At 44.9% G+C, this 24,182-nt stretch overlaps 2 protein-coding genes across 3 annotated transcripts in view; one reads left to right on the top strand and one right to left on the bottom strand.

Annotated features, from left to right (window-relative positions):
* Nucleotides 1-14,708, bottom strand: part of MLPH (melanophilin) — a 60,611-nt gene extending 45,903 nt beyond the window's left edge. For both annotated transcript variants that reach the window (XM_081877037.1, XM_081877038.1), the window contains exons 1-3: nt 14,584-14,708; nt 3,989-4,210; nt 2,260-2,396 (exon numbers count right to left, since the gene is read on the bottom strand). In XM_081877037.1, the coding sequence (XP_081733163.1) occupies nt 2,260-2,396; nt 3,989-4,210; nt 14,584-14,696 (472 nt within the window). In that variant the 5' untranslated portion in view covers nt 14,697-14,708. The remainder of the gene's footprint in view (nt 1-2,259; nt 2,397-3,988; nt 4,211-14,583) is intronic.
* The window catches only part of LOC309340142 (uncharacterized protein), a gene marked incomplete at its 5' end in the record, with an annotated part of 166,873 nt that overhangs the window by 108,042 nt on the left and 34,649 nt on the right, over nt 1-24,182 (top strand). The window lies entirely within an intron of this gene.

The following is a 24,182-nucleotide window of genomic DNA, read 5'->3' as shown; positions in this document are numbered from 1 at the left end:
TGGGCTAGCCTACTGCATCAGTATTTGACAGACAGAAAAGGAAGATAGCGAGACAAATAGACAAAACAAGGCTTCATAGCCGGAAGCAAATGTTTCAGCCATCAGAAAGCTTTGGCCATATTAGAGAATGCTTCACTGGAATGAACCCTGGAGGTCAATGTGACCCAGGGAAGCCAGCAGCAAGTCATTATGTTCCAGCTGCAGAACAGATCTATTGGACTGGGTTCAAAGAATTCTAAGCAGAAGGAAAATAACCATCAGCAGTCTTCCACAAGGCAGCCACACAGTGCTAAAAAGGTAGGGCCTATAGCGATTCTTCTGCTTAAGCAAGAGGCTGCACAAACTTCCACATGAGCAGAATAACGTATCGGGATCAGGTTTCACTTTTCTTGCACAAGACTTAAGGATGAAATGTCCAGCCTTAAAGATGCAACACTGGCTCACTGGCTATTTCTTAAGAAGGCAGGCCTGGAGGACAGCCAGGCAAAGAAAGCTTGTCCACACTTCTGCTTGTCCCACCGCTAAATCAGAACCAAAGTCAATTGGTTTTTTTTGCAGACTGATGTTCTGATTCAACAGTGAGCTTTTCCTGGGGAAAGTGGTGGGACAAACCAAAAACCACTCAGACCTGTGCCTAGAAAGGAAGGGAGAAGCAAAAGTGTGGATGAGCCCAGAGAGGCCTGTTTAGTCTGCATTTCTTCCATTGTCTCCTGAGACAGACGGATGCCAACAATAAGTGTGTTCTGAAGTATCTCCCTCACAGCTGAGGGCCAAATGAGGCAAGGTGGCAAATATCTGTCATCAGACCTCTCATTTCTTTAAATTTTGGCAAATTGCAGTTTCATCCAGGGTTGGGGCAATCTGGACCTGCATCACAGCAATGGGAATTAGTGGGTCTCAACCCTTTGTCTGGTTCATTTCCCCAAATAATTCAGTCCGTGAATTGCCATTTGCTCTGTGAGGAAAAACATGCATGTAATGGTTGCTGCGCCAATTACGTTTTCCCCAAAATGGTGAACATCAGCTTCATGGGAGGGCATTTTATACTACACTGGCTGGCAGGTGATGGTACACATTCATTTCTTTGGTACGATTGTTCCCATCCATCATGACTTTTAGAAGCACACAAAAACATGCAAAGACTGTTCACTTGAAAACTGCAGAGAGATGAGTGTGTACACAACCTGACAATAATTGCTTGAAATAGTAGTAGAAGTAGAAGTGGTTGTTGTTACTACCATTATTTTGTTCATCTCCAGCCTTGTTTCTATAATGTCTTATTTGGACATTTTGTTTTACTTGGCCTGCAAAAATAAAACAGATCTGGGCAATCACCAATTTTTGTGTTTTCACAGATGGCAGCTCGGCCAGTCTTATGCATTTTGTTCCCTGTGGGGAACCTGATACCTGCATAGCTCCTAAAGAGCCTCCTTTGACTTTCTTCAACAGAGACCACCTTCAGATGCTCCAGGAAGATTTGCCATCGATCTCTCAATAGTTAATGTTAACGACACCCCTAAACACTAGATTGGTTGCTACCAGGAACTGTAACAAATGGTTCTGCCTTCAAAAATTGTTGCTGGATAAATTTTAAATCAACTGCAGTTAACTTCCAAGTGAGTGCCCCTAATTTTAGCATTAAGTGAAAGGGCAAACAGCTCATTGCAATTCACTTTTTCCAAACCGCTCACCAGTGGTGATTAATTTCTAAAAGCAAAGGTGCTGGGATTCAAGCCAGCTGAGAAACCACACTCTCTAACTTTGGAGCCACGTCACTCACTCCAAATGTGTGGGAACAAACTGTGGCTACTCAGATGTAATTATTGTGATTTGTGGCAACAGTTAATTTGGTACCCAGTCTAAACCACAGAGCCTCTTCGGCTTGCCGATCAGGAGGTCGGTGGTTCGAATCCCCACGATGGGGTGAGCTCCTGTTGCTTGGTCCTGCCAATCTAGCAGTTCGAAAGCACGTCAAAGTGCAAGTAGATAAATAGGTACCACTCTGGCATGAAGGTAAACGGCGTTTCCGTGCACTGCTCTGGTTCGCTAGAAGCGGCTTAGTCATGCTGGCCACATGACCCGGAAGCTGTACACTGGCTCCTTCGGCCAATAAAGCGAGATGAGCGCCACAACCCCAGAGTTGTCCATGACTGGACTTAACGGTCAGGGGTCCCTTTACCTTTACTATTCTGTGGAACCTTCAGAGTGCTGTATAGAAAGATACTGAGAGGACCACCCCCCCCAGACCCCTGCCCATACCAAGCAAGGTAGGATTCATTTTCTGTCCATGTGTCATCCTTCCGTAGAGCGACCGCATCACCTTAGCACTTCCAAACCGCTTAAAACGAGATTTCACATGCTCATAATACCATTCCACAGATCCAGTCTTCACAATCCTGTCCAGTAGGAGAAGACAAAAAAAAAAAGGATTATGTACACAGGTATGATCCCAAACCTTCAATCAATTAAAACACACCTGTTGACTTTAGTGCCGTTTTGACTGCACCACACAAACACAAAACACACAAAAAGGTAACATTTCCATTGCCATGGAGCCAGATTAGCCCTGGCCTCTCCATCCACAAATCGACTGCTCCCTGGCAGGAGCAGCTGTTCATGTCCAGGGGCTCCTCTTCAGTTGTCTGTGCTCAGTGAGTGGCTGTTGGGGAACATGGCTGGCCCAGCCATGGATGCAGCCCAGCTCCTTATTCTAGGCACAAGTAGTGCCCAGCACAGGTAACACAAGCCTGGGGATAAAACATTCTGAGGGAAGCAGGGAATTCAGCAACCAAGTTTGTGGAATGAGAGATAGAAAAGATTGGTGCTTGGCAACAAGACATTCTTCTACTGCACTAGTTGGCTGCAAGTGCTCCACCTCCTTCCATGAACTTTTTCACTTGGGCAGCCTCCTTGTGCAACATGGCACACTGGTCTTACAAGCGCCAAAGGCTCCCTACTATAGGAGTTCATGCTATAGGGTGATGTGAGGGACTGGATGTGAGGTGTCCTTCTGTGCTTCCCCTCCCACCACTGTAATGGGGGAAAATACCCAAATATATAAAGGCCTGTTATGAAAACTAAAGAAAGCATCCTCAAGTCACATTGCTGGCAGATGTGAAGCTTGAGGGAATTGATGCTGGGGATTGAGCAAAGCAGAAGTGAAATGAATTGCTAAGAGAGCATCTTACATGCCGGACTTTAACCTTGGGGCAATCCCTGTCTCTAGGCCTAACTTATCCCGCAGGGCTAGGGGAAGAAGAGAGGTGTGTGCAGCTACCCTGAGCTGTCTAGGTAAAGGATGAGATAAAAACGAAACAATGACCATTTCACCCATTTTTGAAAACAGAAAAGTCAAATGGCAACGCAGCACCTCCCTATTGCAACCACTCACCTACCCAACCCTCCAACACCGGTTCAATCCTGTTCTGATATACTGGAGTATTAAGTGGAACTTGCAGAAGGTTCACGCAAAGGAATAAAAAATGAAAATAAAATCATTTCGGGTGTTCTTTGTAGGGCTAGGTGGATAAACACTGAAACCTGTGAGAAATTCTAGTACCAGACAGAACCCAATCTCACATCTACTTTGGCCCACTACTATACAGTGGTGCCCCGCAAGACGAACGCCTTGCAAGATGGAAAACCCGCTAGACGAAAGGGTTTTCCGTTTTGGAGGTGCTTTGCAAAACGAATTTCCCTATGGGCTTGCTTCGCAAGACGAAAATGTCTTGCGAGTTCCTGCGGGGTTTTTCCCCTTCCCCCCCCCTTTTCCTAAGCCGCTAAGTCACTTATCAGCTGATCCGCTGATAAGCCACTTAACAGCTGATCGCTAAAAGCCGCTAATAGCGCTAATCCGCTAAGCTGTCAATGGGCTTGCTTCGCAAGACGAAAAAACCGCTATACGAAGAGCCTCACGAAACGGATTAATTTCGTCTTGTGAGGCACCACTGTACAAACAGCAGCAACAACAAGAATCTGTCCTACTTACCTGGATAAACGGCAAGGATCACACACCCAACCTTCCTCCTTTTTATTGTAGCTGCTACAATTTTTACAGGTGTGTAACTGGCAGTCTAAGCATTTCCGTTTGTTGTTCACCAGGAACTTGAAGGGCTGCAGGCAGTGAATGCAATGGGTTTCATTGAGGTGGGATTGACCGGACAGCAGCTCACGCTTTGTGCTTTCTTTTTCAATCTTGCCTTTCAGTTCCCTTTGAAAAAATGATAATAGGAGTATTTAGAACCTGAAGACAGGAAGTAAACTTTGAGCGAAAAACAAAGGCTTCAAGATCTAGCCAGAAGGCACAGAAGAGAAGTTGGATGATTCTACCCTAAAAGTTGGTTCAGAACTCAACAGGAGTTCAACCAATGTTCAAGCTCCAACAAACGTTTGTATTCAGTTAATACTTAGCACATTTCAGGGGTTCAGAACATTTCACATACTGTTTGAGTAATTCTTAACAACCAAACCCTCAGCAAGCCAATGGGTAAAGGACTAGTGAATTTGGGTCAGCGGTGGGATCTGAACTGGAAATCTCCTGGCTCTTACCTTCTACAATCCTCCAATTCTCACCAGTAACAAGCATGCACCTATCAAGGCTGGGACAACTAGTATTTCCCTCTGGCCACTGAATGTATCTCTCTCACTGCTTCAGGGTAAGTGGTGAGCCGATGGCTTGGACTTTGAGAGAGCAGTACAGGGAGAGTTCTGAATCTGGGTGGTCATACTCATGGAGAGAACCCCCCAATCTGCCTCTGCCTGATTTCATATATTTGGCTCCAGTGGTGATTGTTTAGGAACAGAGAGTCCAGATTAGTGGCAAACCATTATGGAACTCTGTCGAAACCCACACCCAACGTTCAGCTTCATGACTCAGAAAAACATTATGGTTTTCCATTAAATAAATATAGTGCGACATCATCAAAGTACAAGCAGGCATATGTCCTCTGAAGAAGGTTGGGAATCTGTCCTACATGACTGCTTTGGCTGCAATAATAGCAATAATAATTGTATGATTCAGAGTACAGTACTCAAAGTACGTCTCACATATTTCCTTGCTGTAATTGTAGCCCTGCAAAGGTGACCAGTATTATTATCCTGATATTACAGATGGATCCAACCAAACTCCCTACAATCCGCCTCTGACATGACACCCTTTCTGCCCCACCCCCATCCCCAGAGCTCTTGGGGGACATCTTCACCATCCCTTGGAGAAGGAATGCAAGGGCAGACCTCTCATTCCAATGGCTCTTGGGACATCCTCCAAGGGACCATTAAGATGGTACCTTAAATCTGCTCACAAAATAATCTATAAAGAAGTTGCCTTGCAGTTTTGACACCCTTTCACTTTCCATAATTCTTTAGAAACCAAAGCTGTTAGTGTTAGGATATTTCCGTTCCACCTTAAGAAGGGAGCAGGTTGTTGTGCCACAGCCTGCATATTTCCTGTTCACAGGATGTTTCTGTTTTTGTATATAGCTTTTGCTCTCTCTGTGTGTCTGGACATCGAAGCAGGCAGTCATGTTTTTTTCTTTGTTCTGACCAACGCTGAATAAAATTGTAAATAATGCTCTCCTGGGTGCATCTTTCGCTGTGGAAACTCTGCTGAAAGGGCGTGCACTAGTCTTGGAATGTGGCATGCTATTTCTGAGGCTTGTGTCGCTAATTGACTGATACTGCGTTTCTGCCAGAGATCGATGGATCGTCCGGAGACGGTGTGGGGGTGTGATGGCCTTTGTCTCCCTGGCAGTATCCCAACAGTTAGTGACAATCCTATAGATGTCCGGTACTTCAATGGAATTTTTTTCTCTCTTAGCTGAAAACAGAAATGCTCCAATCTGTCAAAAAGTGGCTGCATTGGGGCGTCATGATAAACCAGGTACAATCACAGGGGTGGGGGACCTTGCTCCACCCAAGGGCCACATTCTCTTGTGGATGACCTTCTGGGGGCCCCATGCCAGTCAAAAGTGGGTGTGACCGGAGCCAAAAAGTGGCTGAGCAATGGATGCGCTCTTACCTTCACATGGCATGATTCATTCCAACCATGCAAAAGTCGGGCTTTACAGACACTTGAGCACCAGGGCAAACAAGAGGAATGGTCACCTTAAAGACAAGCAAAAGCACTTGAGTGGGAGGAGCAGGCTCTAGGTGTGTGTGTGTGTGTGGGAGTCCCAAGGGCTGGGCAGAGAGTCCTGGAGGCAGGCTGGATTCACCTGCAGGGCCTGAGTTCCCCCAATTCTGAGAAGGAGCTGGTTGGAGCTTCTGGTTGGCGCACCTTCTCGCTCCCTTCCCCTCTGCTAGTGCAGCAATGTTTGGAAGCTTTCACTTTCACTTTTCATTATGGCAGGGATGGGAAACTGGATCTTACCTGACACCACATATGATACCAGGTGTAGGTCATGGGCATAGTTTGGGGTTTGGAGAAGACAGCCTTGCAAGCCAAGCTGGGACCTATGCTGATCTATGGCTTGCTATGTCAGCCTTGTTGTTGTTGTTGTTTAGTCGTTTAGTCGTGTCTGACTCTTTGTGACCCCCTGGACCAGAGCACGCCAGGCATTTCTGTCTTCCACTGCCTCCCGCAGTTTGGTCAGACTCATGTTTGTAGTTTCGAGAACACTGTCCAACCATCTTGTCCTCTGTCGTCCCCTTCTCCTTGTGCCCTCCATCTTTCCCAACATCAGGGTCTTTTCCAGCCTAACCTGTGGTAAATCTCAACTGTGGTTTGTTTCATAGAACTGTAGAGTTGGAAGAGACCCTGAGAGTCATCTAGCCCAACCCCCTGCAATGCAGGAATCTCACCTAAAGTATCCATGACAGATGGCTGTCCAACCTCTGCTTTAAAACCTCCAAGGAAGGAGAGTCCACCACTTCCTGAGGGAGACAGTTTCACTGTCAAACAGCTTTTACTATTCAGAAAGGTTGAGAGTAGAACAGAACAACCCTGCTGCAAACTATGGGTTGTGAAGCTGGCTTGTTTCAACAAGCCATAGTTAAGCTCTGAATCCTGTTGTTAATCTTAGCTAAAACTGCAGTTAATTTAATATGGAAACTAAAGCTTTTGAACTTCTCGCAGCCATGCTAGAAGAGGAGATGGGATGGAGACAGTAACAAGCCCAAGACTTGCGCAGGCTGGTACGTGACACACTAAACTATGATTTGTTTATCATGGCATCCACATGCAGCCAATGTGAAAGCAAAACCACTCTAGAAACTCTACTCCAAGCAGAACACCCTTGTGTGGTGTCTAAAAACCCCTTCTGGTGAGGTTTGAATCAAAGTGAATGCCTTTGTACTGGATTATAGCAGGACAGGATCTGCCAGGCTGTGCGACAGGTTTCTGTTTGCTTTCAGAGCAACCAGAAATAGACACGGCCCTCTGTTTGCCTTTGGGGCTACAAGTAAGAAGTGCAATGTTTGGTTAGTAGGATGGGCCCCTGGAGGCATGTAGGCAGGGCTGGAAATTTTTCACCTAGAGAGTAATTAGCAATGCTCTTGTGGTACATTAACTGACACACACCTTTTTGAAATGTTTTCTATTCCTATTTAAGGCTGTGTCTGGGAGTGTGACCAGCTACAGAAACCTCCAAAGAAACAGACAAAAAGATACTGATCTTAGCTAGGACTTGCAGAAAGCCAACTTTTCTGTATACTGTACGTGAATGCTTAAGTGACGCATTAAGAAGACCTGACAGTTTGGTGTTCTGGTTTGGTCCATGAGAGCCATTGAGCCTATGCCAGCACTGGGCATTTGCCTAGATGAGAAGAATCCAGGACAGGACAGGGGAGATGTGCAAGAGCTGTGACTCAAACCCAGGGTGCCACGCTCCTCGCCTCTTCAGCTGGCAAAAGCAAGTGAGGCAGGGCCCAAGGATGCCCAGGCCAAAAGGGATGGAGGGCTTGAGGGCACCACCAAAGTACCCAAAGGCAGGCCAAGTTGTGTGGCAACAGCAGGTGGCATAAGACAGGGCAGAGGAGTGCTAACGGGACAGCAGTTTTCTCTCTTGTCATAATAGCAAAATGTCTGCTAAGCATTTGAGAAGCGGGGGAAAGCCAGCCATGAAGAGCAGACAGAGCAAAGTATGCAAAGAACCTTCTCAGCACAAAAATATGCCTTTGCCAATGTGGTGCCCTTCAGATGTGCTGGCTGGAGCCGATGGGAGTGACAGTCCCAAGCATCTGGAGAACATGAGGCTAGCGGATACCGACCCACACCACTGCGAAGCCAAAGAGAATGGGAAACTTTTTTTTGATTCTGCCCTTTCCCTTAGCTGAGAGTGGTGTGCACAGTCCTCCCTCTCCATTTATTTATGTCTTCATGAATTTATGTGTTTGTTGTTGTTGTTGTTGTTTAGTCGTTTAGTCGTGTCCGACTCTTCGTGACCCCATGGACCAGAGAACGCCAGGCACTTCTGTCTTCCACTGCTTCCCGCAGTTTGGTCAGACTCACGCTGGTAGCTTCGAGAACACCATCCAACCATCTCGTCCTCTGTCGTCCCCTTCTCCTTGTGCCCTCCATCTTTCCCAACATCAGGGTCTTTTCCAGGGGGTCTTCTCTTCTCATCAGGTGGCCAAAGTATTGGAGCCTCAGCTTCAGGATCTGTCCTTCCAGTGAGCACTCAGGGCTGATTTCCTTCAGAATGGAGAGGTTTGATCTTCTTGCAGTCCATGGGGCTCTCAAGAGTCTCCTCCAGCACCAGAATTCAAAAGCATCAATTCTTCGGCGATCAGCCTTCTTGATGGTCCAGCTTTATGTATTTATTGCACTTAAATCCCGCCCCCTTTTCTTCCAAGGAGCTCCAGGTGGGATCCATAGTTCTCTTCCTCATTTAATCCCCGCCACAACCCTGCGAGGTAGGTTGACGGATAGTGGCTGCCCCAAGGTCAGCCAGAGTCATTCTTCCTGGCCCAGTGGGAATCTGAACCCAGGTCCAACTCTCCAGCCACTGGACCACACTGACCACACCCTCTACAGACAGGGGTGAGAGATGGTGCCTGGTCCAATACCACCCCGCCAGCAAAAGGGCTAAGTGGGGATTTGAGTCTTGCTCACTCTGTGATTCCACACCCCACACCCACTCTCAGTTAAGCAGAAGATGTGATGAAGATGGGAGTGGCACTTGCTTTAGTGCTTAAGGGGCAGCCCTGTTGGTACTACTCAACACATCGAGGATGTGACAAGCTCCCCGTCTTGGAAATTCCTATCCAACCCTTCAATGAAGCAGGCCTTTTGTCGTCAGGGATACAAGAAGTGATGCTTATGTGTTGTGTATTTATAAACTTGGATTTTCCAAAAATGTAATAGGTTTCCTTCCAAAAGTGTATTATTCATTCATTCATTTCTCTGGCCAAATTCATTTGGACCTACTCAGAACAGCAAGATGTTGGGGGCAGACAGTTGGGTGTTGAGGCAATGAAGGGAACATTTTCTCCTACAAGAGCCAGTGGGTGGAAAAGCTACCACTGTTCATATCTGCTTATTCATAAACTCCAAGTAAATTTAACCTAGTGGTTTTAAATGAATCCATCATTATTGTCATCGGAAAATGCCTCGTGCATGTTATGCAGTCCCAAAAGCCAAGCTGAGTGGGGTGAGAGCAGACACTTCTCATTCAAGTATGAAGCTGAGATGGGGCTCTACTTTGTACACCAAAATGAGAGCAGGTGAGAAGATCTGGGCCTCCACCTCACTCCCATCCAGACTCTGTTCTCCATCGTTTCAGGTACTTTTCTTCCTATGCCAGAAGTGAGCTGAGCTGGGGGTGAAGAGTAAGTACTTGGGCAAAGCATGGGGAGCTAGTAGCTGAGTTCCGCTCTTCTCACCTTCACATCCCTGATGATGTAAAAAATCACTCCTACCTCTTTAAACCTAACATGTGGTAGACCCATGAATAAGCAAGCATGGCTGCTCCCTTCGTATCATATTTTTACATGAAGGTTTGGAGCTAGTTTGCTGCCTCAAAAAAGTATACATACCTCAACGTCATTAGGACTCTGGAAACTGAGCAACAATGCCAAACAACCACGGTAAATAAATTCATCTTTGTTTTTGCAAGGCAGAATATCAGCTATCTTATCAGCACTTCATTAATACAAGTGCTTTAAAAGTATTCATGGACCTGCTGTAAATGTTTTATCCCAACCATGTGTTTCAAGCCTCGGCATTGTGTGAATTACAAATCATAAGGGGCAGATTTTGGGGGAGCTGGTTTCAGTGTTTTCAGAGTCAGGGGTCAGGAAAAACCAGAGATCAATCCTCATCACACTGAATCAAGCTCATCAACATGCAAGCCCAATTCTAGATTCCAAAGCTGTTCTCTATTCTTTCACTGCTCCTGGAGGCAGATTTGCAATCTGAATATATTTGCTCTCAGTTCTTGAGCTTGTTAAGGAACAACTTTTACTAGACATATTTAGAGGCAAGCCAATTCTCAGATTCCCATCCATGCAACCAGGCGCACCCCACTAATCACAGGGTAGCTTTAAAGCTTTGCAGCAGTTTTCCCAGTTCCCCAAACTACAAGAAGAGCAGTGGTGTATCTGCACAAGTGATGGCTCATGCAAATTTATCCCCATGCAACTGCAGGAGGCATTGGCTGCTTACATGCAGAAGAACCCTTGTGAGCTAAGTGGTTCATGCAACAATTTTAACCACCTAACTATCCACAGGCAACCATAGGCTCAGCCACTCTGCATTCATTTTTGGGTACTGTGGCAATAGCAGAAATCCCCACCCAGTGATAATACACATTTCAATCCCCATAGTAACTATTATTTGACTGGAGGATATTAAACTGAGAATGAATGCATGAAATGTCCCTGAGTCTTTGCAGAATTAGGGTCAGAAAATTCTTAGCACTAGGGCTTAGCTGGACCATAAAGTTAGCATCAGCAAATTAGAACACAATTGGTAGGCGAAATTCCAAAGCATCAGGACCATGAGTAGCATAGCAAAGTAGAGGCTGCTGTAGGGATCAGATACAAACAACAGAGGAAGGCGAAAGAGACAAGAGACAAGTCCTACGTCACAGTAAACTATAGTTACAAAGTATGACTTCATTTCCACCCTGTTGTAGCACTACAGGGGAACAAGCATCATATTTGTTTCTCTCCAGACAAACCACAGGAGGAAGCCAATAACAAACCTTTACCTCCTCTCATGGCTTGTTTGGAGACAATGAAACCACAAACACTCGTCCGCATGCAATGCCAAGCTGGTGCTGTGAATTTTCTTTCCTCTCCTGTCGGCGAAGAGGGGAGTCAGGTTGGTGTGAGTTTAGCAACATGCACCAACATGGCGCTCTTTCATGCTGAGCCTTTGCTCACTTGTATGTTCCTATGGCTTCCTGCAAGGTGCAAAACAATTAGCCACCAAAACCCTGAAAGTGATTATGCAGTATTTGGGACCTCACTTCCCCCTACAAGCGTAAGCCTGATCACCATTGAAATGATCAACCCCCAAAAGCAGCGATAAGATGCTAAAAAATCTACAGAACCTGCTAGAAGGCACCCCAAACCATGGAGGCCCCAAGGGGTCCAAGAGTACCCACAAACTATTAACATGAGCTGTCAGCAGAGAGCAACCCCATCCAGGACGGGGTAAGCACTACTTATCTGGGAACAGCAGTCACCTACTAACAGTGTCTCTGTCACGACATCTGGATTGAATTTTAGTTTATCGGCCTTTATCCTGTCTTTTAGAGCAGCTAAGCACCAATGCATCACCACTCCCATAGAAAAAGAGTCGCATGTCATCTGTATTGCAAACAGTGCTGCCCACCCCAACTTAGACAGTTGCTCCAGGTGGATATGATGATTTAGGGTATCAAAAGCTATTGAGAGATCAAGCCTCAACAGTGTTACACTCTCCTCATCTCTATCCTAACAAGCATAATCATACAGGCCAACCAAGACAATTGCAGTGCCTAAACTGTGCCTCAACCCACATTGAACTGGACCCAGAAAATCACTCATCCTGGAGCGCCTGGGCCAGGCTGCAGATTGCCTGCTTAAGAAGCTCACCCAAGAGGGAACATTGGCAAGTGGTCTGTCATGATCTGGATCTTCAAGATCCATGGAAACTTCTTTTCAGGAACGGCCACACCCGGTGGCCTGTTAGGTGGCCTGCAACCACCCCCTCTTGTAACAAGGCAATAGTCGTTTCCTTGGCCCACCCCCGTTACCTCCTTGCTGGGTAGTATAAGCCATGAAGCACCCAAGCGGCCACACAATCTTGGCCAAGCACCTTTTCCACATCCTTGAGCAGCACCAACTGAAACTCATACAAAGAGTTCTTCAAGACAAGGTCCAGACACTCCAAACTGTATAACTGATTTATTTTTAATCACAGCAGGTCATTGAGTGGCTCCCCCCCCCCTTAGGGCTAGTGTATAATTAGTTTCAAACCACTCAAAATATCTCATCTTGGGAGTACGAAGAGAATGCAATGGAGGCAGCAAGGGGGGGGAGGAGGATTGCCCTAAACACTGGGTGCAAGACTTACAAAGACAGTAGAAGTAAAGGAGGTTGTGTAATTTTATTGGGATCAAAAACTCTCCAGATTGCAAGAACAGATCTATTGCTATTTGAATATAATTTGTACTGCCTTCCTGGGAAATCTAGGTTGAGAGAATGAATCTGGAATAAATATAATGAATTCTCCTCAGGGAAAGGGTTATAGCAGATTGACAAAAGCCCAGAAGGCTTATAGTAGTCTAAAAATGCATTTCCTCCTGGACCACTCATAGTACATGGACATAGGAAAGTTTTTCTTTTTCTTTTTCTCGTTATGGATACTGTAAAACCATGAATGTCAGTGCACACATTAAAGAAGCCATCCATCTGATGACTCACTTCCTGTCTCTTCCCTCAAAGTAAATAATTCCTTTTAAGAGGAGTGAATTAATTTTTCCTTCTCTTCCCAAGAAACATGGCAACTGCATGCTTCTCTTTCCCATCCTCACCTCTGTTCTTCATGGCAGGGTCCAGGCACTCCCAACTCTATAACTAATTTATTTTTAATTTTGCAGCATGGCAGCTTGTCCTCTCTGGTAAAAACACCAACAAACTAAATTATTCTAAAGAGGACTAAAAACCCTGACGAAGCCACTCCAATTCTCCTGCAGCTCCCCCTTCTGCCCTGACTCCTGTTGTAAGGATTAAGAATGAAAGAAAAATAACAATTCTAACTCTTCATTTCCTTCTAGCATTCAAAAGTTGCTGTTTGAGAATTTTATGCAGAGCTAATCTGTTCTCCCCACTGCCAGAATACCATTTCTGCAGTGCTGTGGATATACTCCTTAAAGGTTCCATTTTACATCCATGCATTCACAATTCTTCTGTGCCTAGAAACATACTATACATTTCTGTACTTCAGATTATACCGCAAAACAATACCATGGACATGTTCCTTCCATCCATCCCAGGGCAGTCTTGAACACCTGAGGAAAAACTACTAGCAGTTCGCTGTCTCTCAGCCTAACCGACCTCAAAGGGTTGTTCTGAAGAGAAAGGGAAAGTGCCACGTACTGTGAGAATCCTGTGCTCTTCCGGGGAATGATTAAAAAAGGAGTTGATGATCATAATTTAACAGTACCATGGATACATGAAGAGTTTGGTTTTGGATTTGATATCCCGCTTTATCACTACCCAAAGGAGTCTCAAAGTGGCTAACATTCTCCTTTCCCTTCCTCCCCCACAACAAACACTCTGTGAGGTGAGTGGGGCTGAGAGACTTCAGAGAGCTGTGACTAGCCCAAGAGCAGCTGCATGTGGAGGAGCGGAGACGCGAACCCGGTTCCCCAGATTACGAGTCCACCGCTCTTAACCACTACACCACATGGGACATGATTCACTGCCACGTGGAAAGGACTCTTCCTAAACTTGTTCCTGATGCTTTGTCAAGCACTTGCTGCCTGGCTCTTAAACAACAAGGGCTTGAAACACAGATATTTCTTTTTAAAAATTTAAATTGGCATTCTGGGAGTTGTGAGGGTAGCTCTGACCTTGCTGTGCCAAAGTGAGATCACAACCGCATGCGGTCAAAGGCTGACATTGAAACTGAGAGAGCCAGAGATGCGTAAAAATTGTAACGTGTACTTTCAGAAGCACATAACTGAGACTTTTGAGAAGATGGAAAGAGTGTTTTTGTATAAGCTGCATTTTCCAACTAACCAACTCCTAGAGAAGTCTACAAGATAAATCTATGGACCAAGCAAAATACAAAAATACAGTACATATTTTTCCAGCAATTCACTAAATGCCTGTCTTTTCCTGAATCGCATGCATTTAAGTCTGCTTTTTCTGTTCCATAAGATCTAGCATGCAACAGCTAGTAAGTGGTAAAAGAATTTTCCTATTTAAATTTAGGAAGTTTTAAATTTAAATTAAACTGTATCATTACAAATATTAACAAATTCTGTGATGACGTTATCTATATTATCCCATAGCCATTTTTGTAGCCCCACCACCATGTGTCTAGCAGTAGTGATTCAAGCTAGCTGGAAAACAGCTGGAAAATGACAAATGCTAAAGGCCTCCCTTTTGAAGAATCATCAAAGTTCCTATTCTCATGTTTTAGCCACTTACTCTAAACGCTCTTCCTCTTTTTTCCGCAGATCGAAGTCCCGCTGAACAACTTCCCAAACATGCTCAGCCTCTTCATCTGTCAGTTTGGAAAGATCCAGTTTCCGCCTTCCCATCTTTAGAAAATAGCACCTAAAAATCAAGAACAAAAGTCGGGTAAACTGTGTCAAACAGGTTAGAACTCATTATTCTCCAATAATATTTGTTTAATTAAAATAAATCGTTTCCTCCCTAAAAGAGGGCACATGTTGTGGTGAGACCTGGAGACTGACCTCCTGGTTGTGGGTGGGTCTATTGGATAGCCACAACACCCGATTGGTAGGTCCCTCATTGCTGGGTTTAATCTGGCCAATGGGGTGCAGCCTAAACAGATCGAGGGACCTATATAATCCCTTGCACGTGTCCCAGAGCTTCCCCTTTCGGCTCATGCATTGGAACACCCGCCCACCTCTCCCTAATTTTAGGGCATTTTTGCGACTGACCTTGCTATGCCGTCGTGTGTTGTCTGTTGTTGGAACAGGGGCACAGCAGGAATTTTCCTCACTTGGCTGATTTGCTGTTGTCATTTGGGTTTCGCCTTCCGCATAGCAATTTGTCACAACTTGTAAGGTTGCGGATAGGCACTGGTTCAGATGATAGGGATGGGAGAACGGTCTTGCCATCCCTATGTGAAGGGTATTTTGTTAAAGGAATCCAGGGTCTCGATGGTTTGGTCAACCCCCGAGAGGGGGTTGTGCCCATGCCTGAGTCCAGGGGAGCATCTGGGAGAGTGAACAGAGTCTGTTCCCAGGCTTTTCACCTGCCTCAGGTGTTCACCCTTGGCTGACCTATGATAGAGCTCTGGGTCAGTGTTACCTGCAAGGGTGTAGGGAGCTAGTCGAACCAGAGCCTATGCAACCACTCACTTTTCTGTAATCAATAAAGTTGTGGCCTAAGGTATGGATTTGCTGAACAAATTTTTTAATGGAATACAAAAAAGGGAGGTGTGAGGAAGTCATGAAAATAAGTAAATGAGTGGTAAGATACCAGAAAGAGGGATTTTTCTTTTTTCTTTATCCTTTTTTTATGCCTATTTTTGGTCTTTGTATTTTTGTTGTGTCTTTTTTTTCACTGTTTTGTAATTTCTTTTTTGTTGAAAAATCAATAAAATATTATTCTAAAAAAAATAAAAAAAATAAAGTTGTGGCCTAAATTCTGCCAAAAACCAAAACTAAAATTTGAGTCAAATGTGTCTTTATTTAAGGGGGAGATCTCTGGGTCTGAACACGCAAATAAATTAAATGAGGCTACCACCACCATCTTCTTAAATTGTGGCGCCCACAACTGGACACAGGACTCCATGTGTGGTCTGATCAAGACAGAATAGAGTGGGACTATGAATTCCCTTGATCGGGAGACTAGACTTCTCTTGATGAAGCCTAAAATAACATTCACTTTTTTTGCTGCTGCATCACACAGTTGACTCATGTTAAGGCTGTGGTCCACCAAGACCCCTAGACCCTTTTCACATGTACTCTTAGTAAGCCAGGTGTCCCCCATCCTATATTTGTGCATCTGGTTCTTCCTGCCTAAGTGCAGAACCTTACATTTGTCCCTCTTGAAATTCATTTAGTAAGCTTGGGCCCAGGTATGCAATCAGTTAAGGTCTTTTGAATTCGGATTCTGTCTTCTGCGGCATTAGCTACCCCTCCCAGTTTGGTGTCATCTGCAAATTGGAGATGAGCATCCCCTCAGTTCCTTCATCCAATACATTTATAAAGACTTTGAACAACAACAGGCCCAGGACAGAACCCTGTGGCACCCTACTGGTCACCTTTCCCCAGGATGACGAGGAACCATTAATGAGTACTCTTTGGGTTTGGTCAGTCAACCAGCTACAAATCCACCTAACAGTTACCTCATCCAACCCACATTTTACCAGCTTCTCTGCAAGAAGTTCATGGTGAACTTTGTCAAAAGACAGTTTGCAGCCATCATGAGAAATGAAGGGAGAAATGCATTCCTGTCGCCCTGAAATGCATGTCAGGCTGCCAGCAAGCCCCTACCTTTGCACAGTTGTCAAACAAGCAACGCACACTGGATAAGGCTAATGGCACTGTAGTGTGAAGGGCTTTCTACAGAGCCACAGAGTTGAAGGAACTGGCAATAATACACAGGACAGACTTAACATTGGGTAGATTTCTTTCCAGAAGGGAAAAAACTAGTTCAGCTGCTTCTTCTCCAGGAAGTTATCCGGTAAACTGAACTTGTGGAGGATGCCAGTGAAGAGACAGAAAGGTCTGCCAAGAAAGTCTGCTGATCTCCCACACGCAGGCCAACTTTGCTTAGCACGGACAGGCAGAGGCACTCCTTGTGAGCTGCTATCATTTCCAAGGGCAAAATGAACAACAGGGCTTTTATCTGACCATACATGTCAGGTCATTTCAGTTTACGGAAATAGAAGATTGCTTCATTATGAGTCTGAACTAAATTTATAACAGCATCTAGATAACAAACCAGAAAAAAGGCCCATTTAAACTGGGAAAGCAGATAAAGTGACCCAAGTCAAATGCAGACAATTCCAACAAGAAAGAAAAATGTGAGGCATGTAGAGAAACCAGTGTGGCTACATAAGGGGCTTCCAGGTGAGCAGAGTTATAAAAAGGGGAAGAAGGGGGAAATCACAAAGGAGGAGTATACACCAACAGTTGCAGCAGGAAAGTCAGGCTGGCTAAAGCTCAGAATGATCTCAGGCTTGCACGAGAAGTTAATAATAATAATACAGTGGTACCTCGGGTTAAGAACTTAATTTGTTCTGGAGGTTTGTTCTTAACCTGAAGCACCACTTTAGTTAATGGGGCCTCCCACTGCCGCCGTGCCGCTGCCATGTGATTTCTGTTCTCATCCTGAAGCAAAGTTCTTAACCTGAGGTACTATTTCTGGGTTAGCGGAGTCGGTAACCTGAAGCGTATGTAACCTGAAGCGTATGTAACCCGAGGTACCACTGTAATAAAGGTTTATTCCACCATGTTCCAAGCAAGAGGAAGAACAAGTAGATGGTAGGTACTCTGTGTGGAGAAGATGGAGAAATGCTATTGGTTGACAGAGAGAAGGCGGAACTGCTCAACACCTACTTTGCTTCTGTCGTCACCCAAAAGGAAAGTGATGCCCAACCTGGTGATAACAGAATAAATGATGTAAGGAGGGAGCTGCAGCCCAAGATTGGAAAAGAGGTAGTAAGGGAACACCTAGCTACTTTAAATGAATTCAAATCTCCAGGGCCAGATGAGCTGCACCCAAGGATACTAAAGGAACTTGCAGATGTACCATATTTTTCCGTGTATAAGATTAGGTTTTTCCCTAAAAAATAATGTCAAAAATTTGGGGGTGTTTTATACTCTGGGCCATCTCCCCCCATTTTCTTAAATCTGAGTCCCCAAAAATAGGAGGCGTCTTATACATGGGGGCGTCTTATAGATGGAAAAATTTGGTGATTTCAGAGCCTATTACCTTTGAAAAATTTTGGAGAACAGGTGACACGTCCCTGCAGACTGGAGGCAGGCAGATGTTGTCTCCATCGGAGGAAAGACTCAGCCAACTACTGACCAGTCAGCTTGACATCAATACCAGGAAAGGCCCAGAACAGATAATTTAACAGTCTGTCTGTGAGCACTTAGAAAAGGACGCGGTGAGACCCAGCATGGGTTTCTCAAAAACAAGTCATGTGAGACAAATCTCATGTTGTTTTTTTTATGGAGTCACAAGCTTGTTGGATCAGGGGAGTGCTGTGGACCTAGTGTATCTTGATTTCAGTCAGGCTTTTGACATGAACTTCTTGCAGAGAAGTTGGTAAAATGTGGGTTGGATGAGATAACTGTTAGGTGGATGTGCAGCTGATTAAGTGACCACACCCAAAGAGTACTCATTAATGGTTCCTCATTGTCCTGGAAAAAAGTGACAAGTGGGGTGCCACAGGATACTACCACAGGGTTCTGTCTTCGGACCATTGCTCAGCGTCTTTATAAATGACTTGGGTGACGGAATTGAGGGGATACTCATCTCTAATTTGCAGATGACACCAAACTGGGAGGGGTAGCTAATGCCACAGAAGACAGAATCAGGATCAAGATGGCCTTAGCTGACTGGATACCTGGGTCCAAGCTTACAAAATGAAATTCAATAGGAACAAATGGAAGATTCTGCACTTAAGGCAGGAAGAACCAGCTTCACAAATATAAGATGGGGGACATCTGGCTTACTAGCAGAACATGTGGAAAGGATCTAGGAGTCTTGTTGGATCACAACCTTGACATGAGTCAACAGTTTGATGATCATGCAGTAGCAGCAGCAGCAAAAAAAAAAAGGGGGGGGGGAATGAATGCTATTCTAGGCTGCATCAACAGAAATTGAGTGTCCTGATCAAGGGAAGTCATAGTACTGATCTATTCTGCCTTGGTCAGACCACACCTGGAATACCGTGTCCAATTCTGGGCACCCCCAATTTAAGAAGGCTGTTGACAAGTTGTAACTTGTGCAAAGGAGGGCAATCAAGATGATTAAGGGTCTAGAAACCAAGCATTATGAAGAAAGCTTGAAGGAGCTGTGCATGTTTAGCCTGGAAAAGAGGAGATTGAGAGGTGGTATGATAGCCATCTTCAAATATCTGAAGGGCTGTCACATGGAAGGTGGAGCAAGCTTGTTTTCTCCTGCTCTGGAGGGTAGGACCTTAACCAATGGTTTCAAGTTACAGATTCTGACTAAACACCTCACAGTAAGGGCTGTTTCAGTTACAGATAGGTAGCCGTGTTGGTCTGCCATAGTCAAAACAAAAAATTCCTTCCAGTGCTACTGGAAGGAATTTTTTGTTTTGACTAAGGGCTGTTTGACAGTGGAAAAGACTGGGAGGTGGTGAATTCTTCTTCACTGGAGGTTTTGAGGCAGAAAGTGGATGGCCATCTGCCATGGATGCTTTGGTTGAAATTCCTGTATTGTAGGGGGTTGGACTAGATGATCCACAGAGCACCAGCACAGCCTGTGTTTATGGTCAGTTGGTGGACCTGACGAACGTCAGGCAGTAGTCAGATCCACCCTTGTGAAACCGCCTGCTTGCTTTGCCCTGATAAGCAGTTTAAACTCAAAATTTGTGGGGGGACACAACCACCCTAGCGGCTGATGGAGGAGCTGACATCATCCATTGGCGATGCAGGAGACCAAAGGCCCCCCAGACCTTTGGTGGCTCCACTCGGCTGCAATCCCTACTCCCCATTGATACCGGTAAGCGGATATTGCTTTACTTGCCAATGAATGTTATTTGTGCAAGTCATACTTAGACGATGCATTTCTCACACAACACTGAGCATCTGAAGTATTTAAACATAGACACTGTATATTTTTACATAGACAAGATGACCTGGTTATAAGATTTAGAGTCCATTAGTGGGATTTTACAGAGCTGCACAACTGGATCACTCAGCCAACACCCAAGTAAGTATAAGACTGTTCCCTTTTGTGAGAGGGAAAATGAATTCAGCATGATTGTCAGCTGATTTTCTGCCATTTTTTTTCCAGTGAACAAGCCAGCACACAACTTATTTGCAGAAGTAATGCAATCAAGATCAGATTATATTTATGTTAACCTAGCAAAATGACTACTGTTGTGATGGTTGTTAAGCAAAGGGAAGGCCTGTATATTGCATACCGCTGTGCTTTCTGCTTAAAGAGAGGCTGTGCAACATACACCCTGTTAAGTCACCCTGTAAGAGAGGTGGTGGCTGCTCAGTCACCTTATATTCAGTTTACTGTATAAATATCCAAGAATATTACCCAAAGTGAACTTTCCCTCTCTCCTTATCCCAACCCAGTTTGGTCTGCTCAATGCATTTACAATGAACCAAAGTTCAAAGTCATCTTCAAGAGCAGCACCACGTACAGCACCTTCTAATAATCCCATCTGGAAGTGACCAGAGCAGGGAGTACAGTAGCCAAGTACTGCTGAAAAGGGGCTATAACTAGCAAACCAGCTGGAGCCCAAAGAAGGCACTCCAAGCCATCAAGGCTACCTGAGCCTCCTTCCAGGAGAGTGCTAACCTATCCAGGATAGGCCGCCTCCACACCTCAGATATGAGGAGCTGGGATACCTCTGTCTCTCCAGGATTCAGCCTCAATTTATTGACCCACATCCAGCCCCTCACCACCTCCGAGAAGTGGTCTAAAACCTCAGCTGCCTCTCCTGATTCAGTCTGAACAGAGAGATGGAGCTGGTTGTCACCAGCATTTTAACACCACTCCAAAACTCCTAATGACAGCTCCCAGAGGCTTCCTTTGGATGTTACATAGCACGGGGGCCAAGATGGAGCCCTGTGGGACACCCCAGGATAATTCCCAGGAGCCCTTTAGGACAGTTCCCCCCCCCATCCACACCTTCCTGAGGCACCACTGAAGTGGCCAACAGTTCCAAAAGCTGCAGAGAGATCTAGGAGAACGAGCAGAGCTGCACTCCCCTTAACTTTCTCCTGACAAATGTCCTCAACAAGGGTGACCAAGGCAATTTCAGTGGTGTGACCAGGCCTGAACCCAGAGTGGAACAGAGTGAATCCAAATAATCAGTTTTCCTCAGACATGCCTGAAGCTGGGGTGCTGCCACCTTCTCAAGCACCTTGCCCAGAAAGGGGATATTTGCCACTGGGTTTAACCCCTCTGAGTCCAGGGAAGTCTTCTTAAGGATGACATTACAGATCTCTGCCATAGATATTACAATGCCACTACACCACCTATAGGAACACAGAACTGAGTCAGACCTTTGTTCTACCTAGCTTAGTACTGTCTAAACTGATTGGCAGTGGCTGTTCCCAGAACCTGGGACCTTCTGCATGCAAGGCAGGTGCTCTACTGCTGATCTGCAGCCCTTCCCTCATGCCACCTATGTGTGAAGAATGTTTGCAATGTGAATTCATATCAAAATAGCATTATTTGCCTCCTCTGTTTTGCTTCCCATTGACATTTTTGTGCTTTGTGATGCGGGAAGAGCCTTGCCAAGCACTCAGCCATACAGTCACAGATATCAGCAATGTTTGTCTGTGTTCAACGGCTTGTCTCCAGAAAAGCTCCTGCAGCTTCTTGTGACACAACAGATGGTCCCTGGGGCCCCCTGATCTTTGGGGTGCTCTTCAGTATCAACAATGATAGGGAGAAGCTAAGAAGCTTCCAGGCAGGAGCAGGGGCCGCCTGGCACTTCTCTGGAGGCATGGTATGAATACGAGGCAAACACATGTGTCTGTTGGGCTGACATTGCTTCTGGCTGTCCATTCCCCTCGAGTCAAGGGAGAGACTCATTGCCTCAGGATGATGCTGCCAGTTTGCAGAGTCAGAGCTGAGAGCGTTCTGGATTAACTCGTCCAGAATAAAGAATGTTCTGCCTCAATTTTCACCATGGCTTCAACTCTGGTTAGAATGCTCAAATCTATGTAGGTCTACTCAGAAGTAAGCCTTGCTGAATATGATGGGGTTGCTCTCAAGTAGTCAGAGGATTTTTAGACTTGGGGTTGTTGTTGTTTTTTTAGTATAGCAGACAGATGTAGTGTCTGTTCTGGAAAGCACCACATATATGGTAGATACCTATCAGTCTGTTCTCCCATGGGTGCAGGTGAAAGGGATGGATCAAAAGGCTGAGGAGCCTTCAGTGCTCCATCCCTTCCTCCATCTGCTTATGGCCAATAATTTCAGTGTGCTGTGAAACAAGTGCCACAAATGGAAATGTCAAAAGATTTTGATTCAATTCAACTGAACAAACATAAATGTGCATCTGAAAACAAAAACAATGTAAGCATCATGGTTCTAATACATGTATAAAATTATCTACATCCACTTTTGGATGATTGTTTTCCCCACCCACAAACTAACATTACCTCCAGGTTTAGGAGCTAAAGGGGTTAAATATGAGCCTCCTGCTTCAGAAAATGTAATAATTAATCTGTTTAGGACTTACACGGCCCTTGAGACACTTGAAGAGTTGCTCTTATACCTCCGCTCAGTCTCCTCCTTCCCAGGCTAAACAAACCAAACTCCCTCAACCGTTCCTCATAAGGCTTGGTTTCCAGAACCTTGCTTGCCCTGCTTTTGCTATGTGTACTTCTTTATTACAATTAAAGCGCACAACTTTCATAGATATGGCTTTGCCCTTCATTTGACACTTAGACACATAACTAGAATCATTGGCTTTTGCACTCCTGACTGGAGACTCTTCTCTCCTTTGTACACATTCCTCTCTTAAACAGGCAATTAATCTTTTGAAAGTCAAGTCAAGTCCTCTTTCCCATCCATTAGAGTTACAAAAGTCCCAAATTTGGGTTCTAGTGACCCTAGGAAATCGCAGATATTTTGCTCTTCCTGCATTGGGTACTCTGACAGTTCTAGTTTCTCGAGAAGTGTTAAGATCTCAGTCATATATTTGGGACAATCTGCCTTAGAATTCAACCTGAGCCTCAGCAAATCTCGCATCCGTTTTCTATGGAAACTTTTGCTTGCAAATCCATATGAAAGTTCCAGAGCCTCAAGTATCTGGGCTGCAGTATCAGTCTCCTTAATATGCACAACCTGGGCATCTGAAATGCTGCTTAAAGTTGTGGCTCTTGCTTGCTTATTCTGCCGTTCTCATACATTGATTGGAGCTCTAGATTCTTTGTTATTGCCTTTAGGCCTTTTACTTTTAATGCCACCTAGTATTTCTTTGCTATTAACAACAGATACTTTCCCCATTGAGTAAGGATGGTAATCTGGGCAACTTGAGGCTTGCATCACTGAAGTAAACCTCACTGGCCATCTCAAAAACGGAGGAAATGTCCAAAACTCAAAGGAAAATTTTCAAAGCATTCTTTTGTTGTTGTTGCTTTCTTCTTTTTTCTTTCTCTGTAATTTTTGAAACTTCTAATAAATATCATTAAAAAAAAAAAGGAAATGTCCAAAACTCAAAAGTTGGAGAAAAATGTGCTAAATCCAAAACCAGAACAAAGTCTCCAAAGGAAAATTTAAGGTCAAAAATCTTCACTCCCTAGTTACTGCTCTGTGAGGGAAGTGGGGGCTAATCTCTCTTCACAGTGGGGACAATGGAGTCACCATATGCTCACCAAGAAACAAAAGAAAGAGTTCTGCTTTGGACCTCTCTTCTTTCTTAAGAGAATTCAGCTGCATTCACCAAAATACTTCAAAAATAATCTAATCTGGACCCATAACCTATGTTGGGATGTGAATTAGGTGCCAGGAGAGGATATATTTATTAGCTATATTTATTATCGTTTCTTCCTCATGTGAGCAGAGTGCCATCCCTTTGCAACTTAAAGAGAAGCTTAGATAGACTAGTTTTAGCCTTTTAGTTTAAATAATCCAGGATGGATTCTCCTGGTATTGCTTCCTTTCTCTGAAAACTTTCCAGCTTGTCAATATCCTCCTTCAATTGTGGTGCCCAGAGCTGGGCACAGGTCTCCAGGTGGAGTCTGACAAAGGCAAAATAGAGTGAACACCCCATGGTTAGCCACCCCACCCCACCCTCGGTGATCTCACAGCCACACGTAAGAGAAAGTATTGCTTCCTACATTCTGCAGACTTGGCCTAATATTTATGCCTTGTTG

This window comes from Podarcis erhardii (genome assembly GCF_964252035.2).
Source record: "Podarcis erhardii genome assembly, chromosome: 1".
NCBI classification, from domain to species: domain Eukaryota; kingdom Metazoa; phylum Chordata; class Lepidosauria; order Squamata; family Lacertidae; genus Podarcis; species Podarcis erhardii.
The sequence above is the reverse complement of the archived record's forward strand: the minus strand, read 5'-3'. Positions and strand labels throughout refer to the sequence as shown.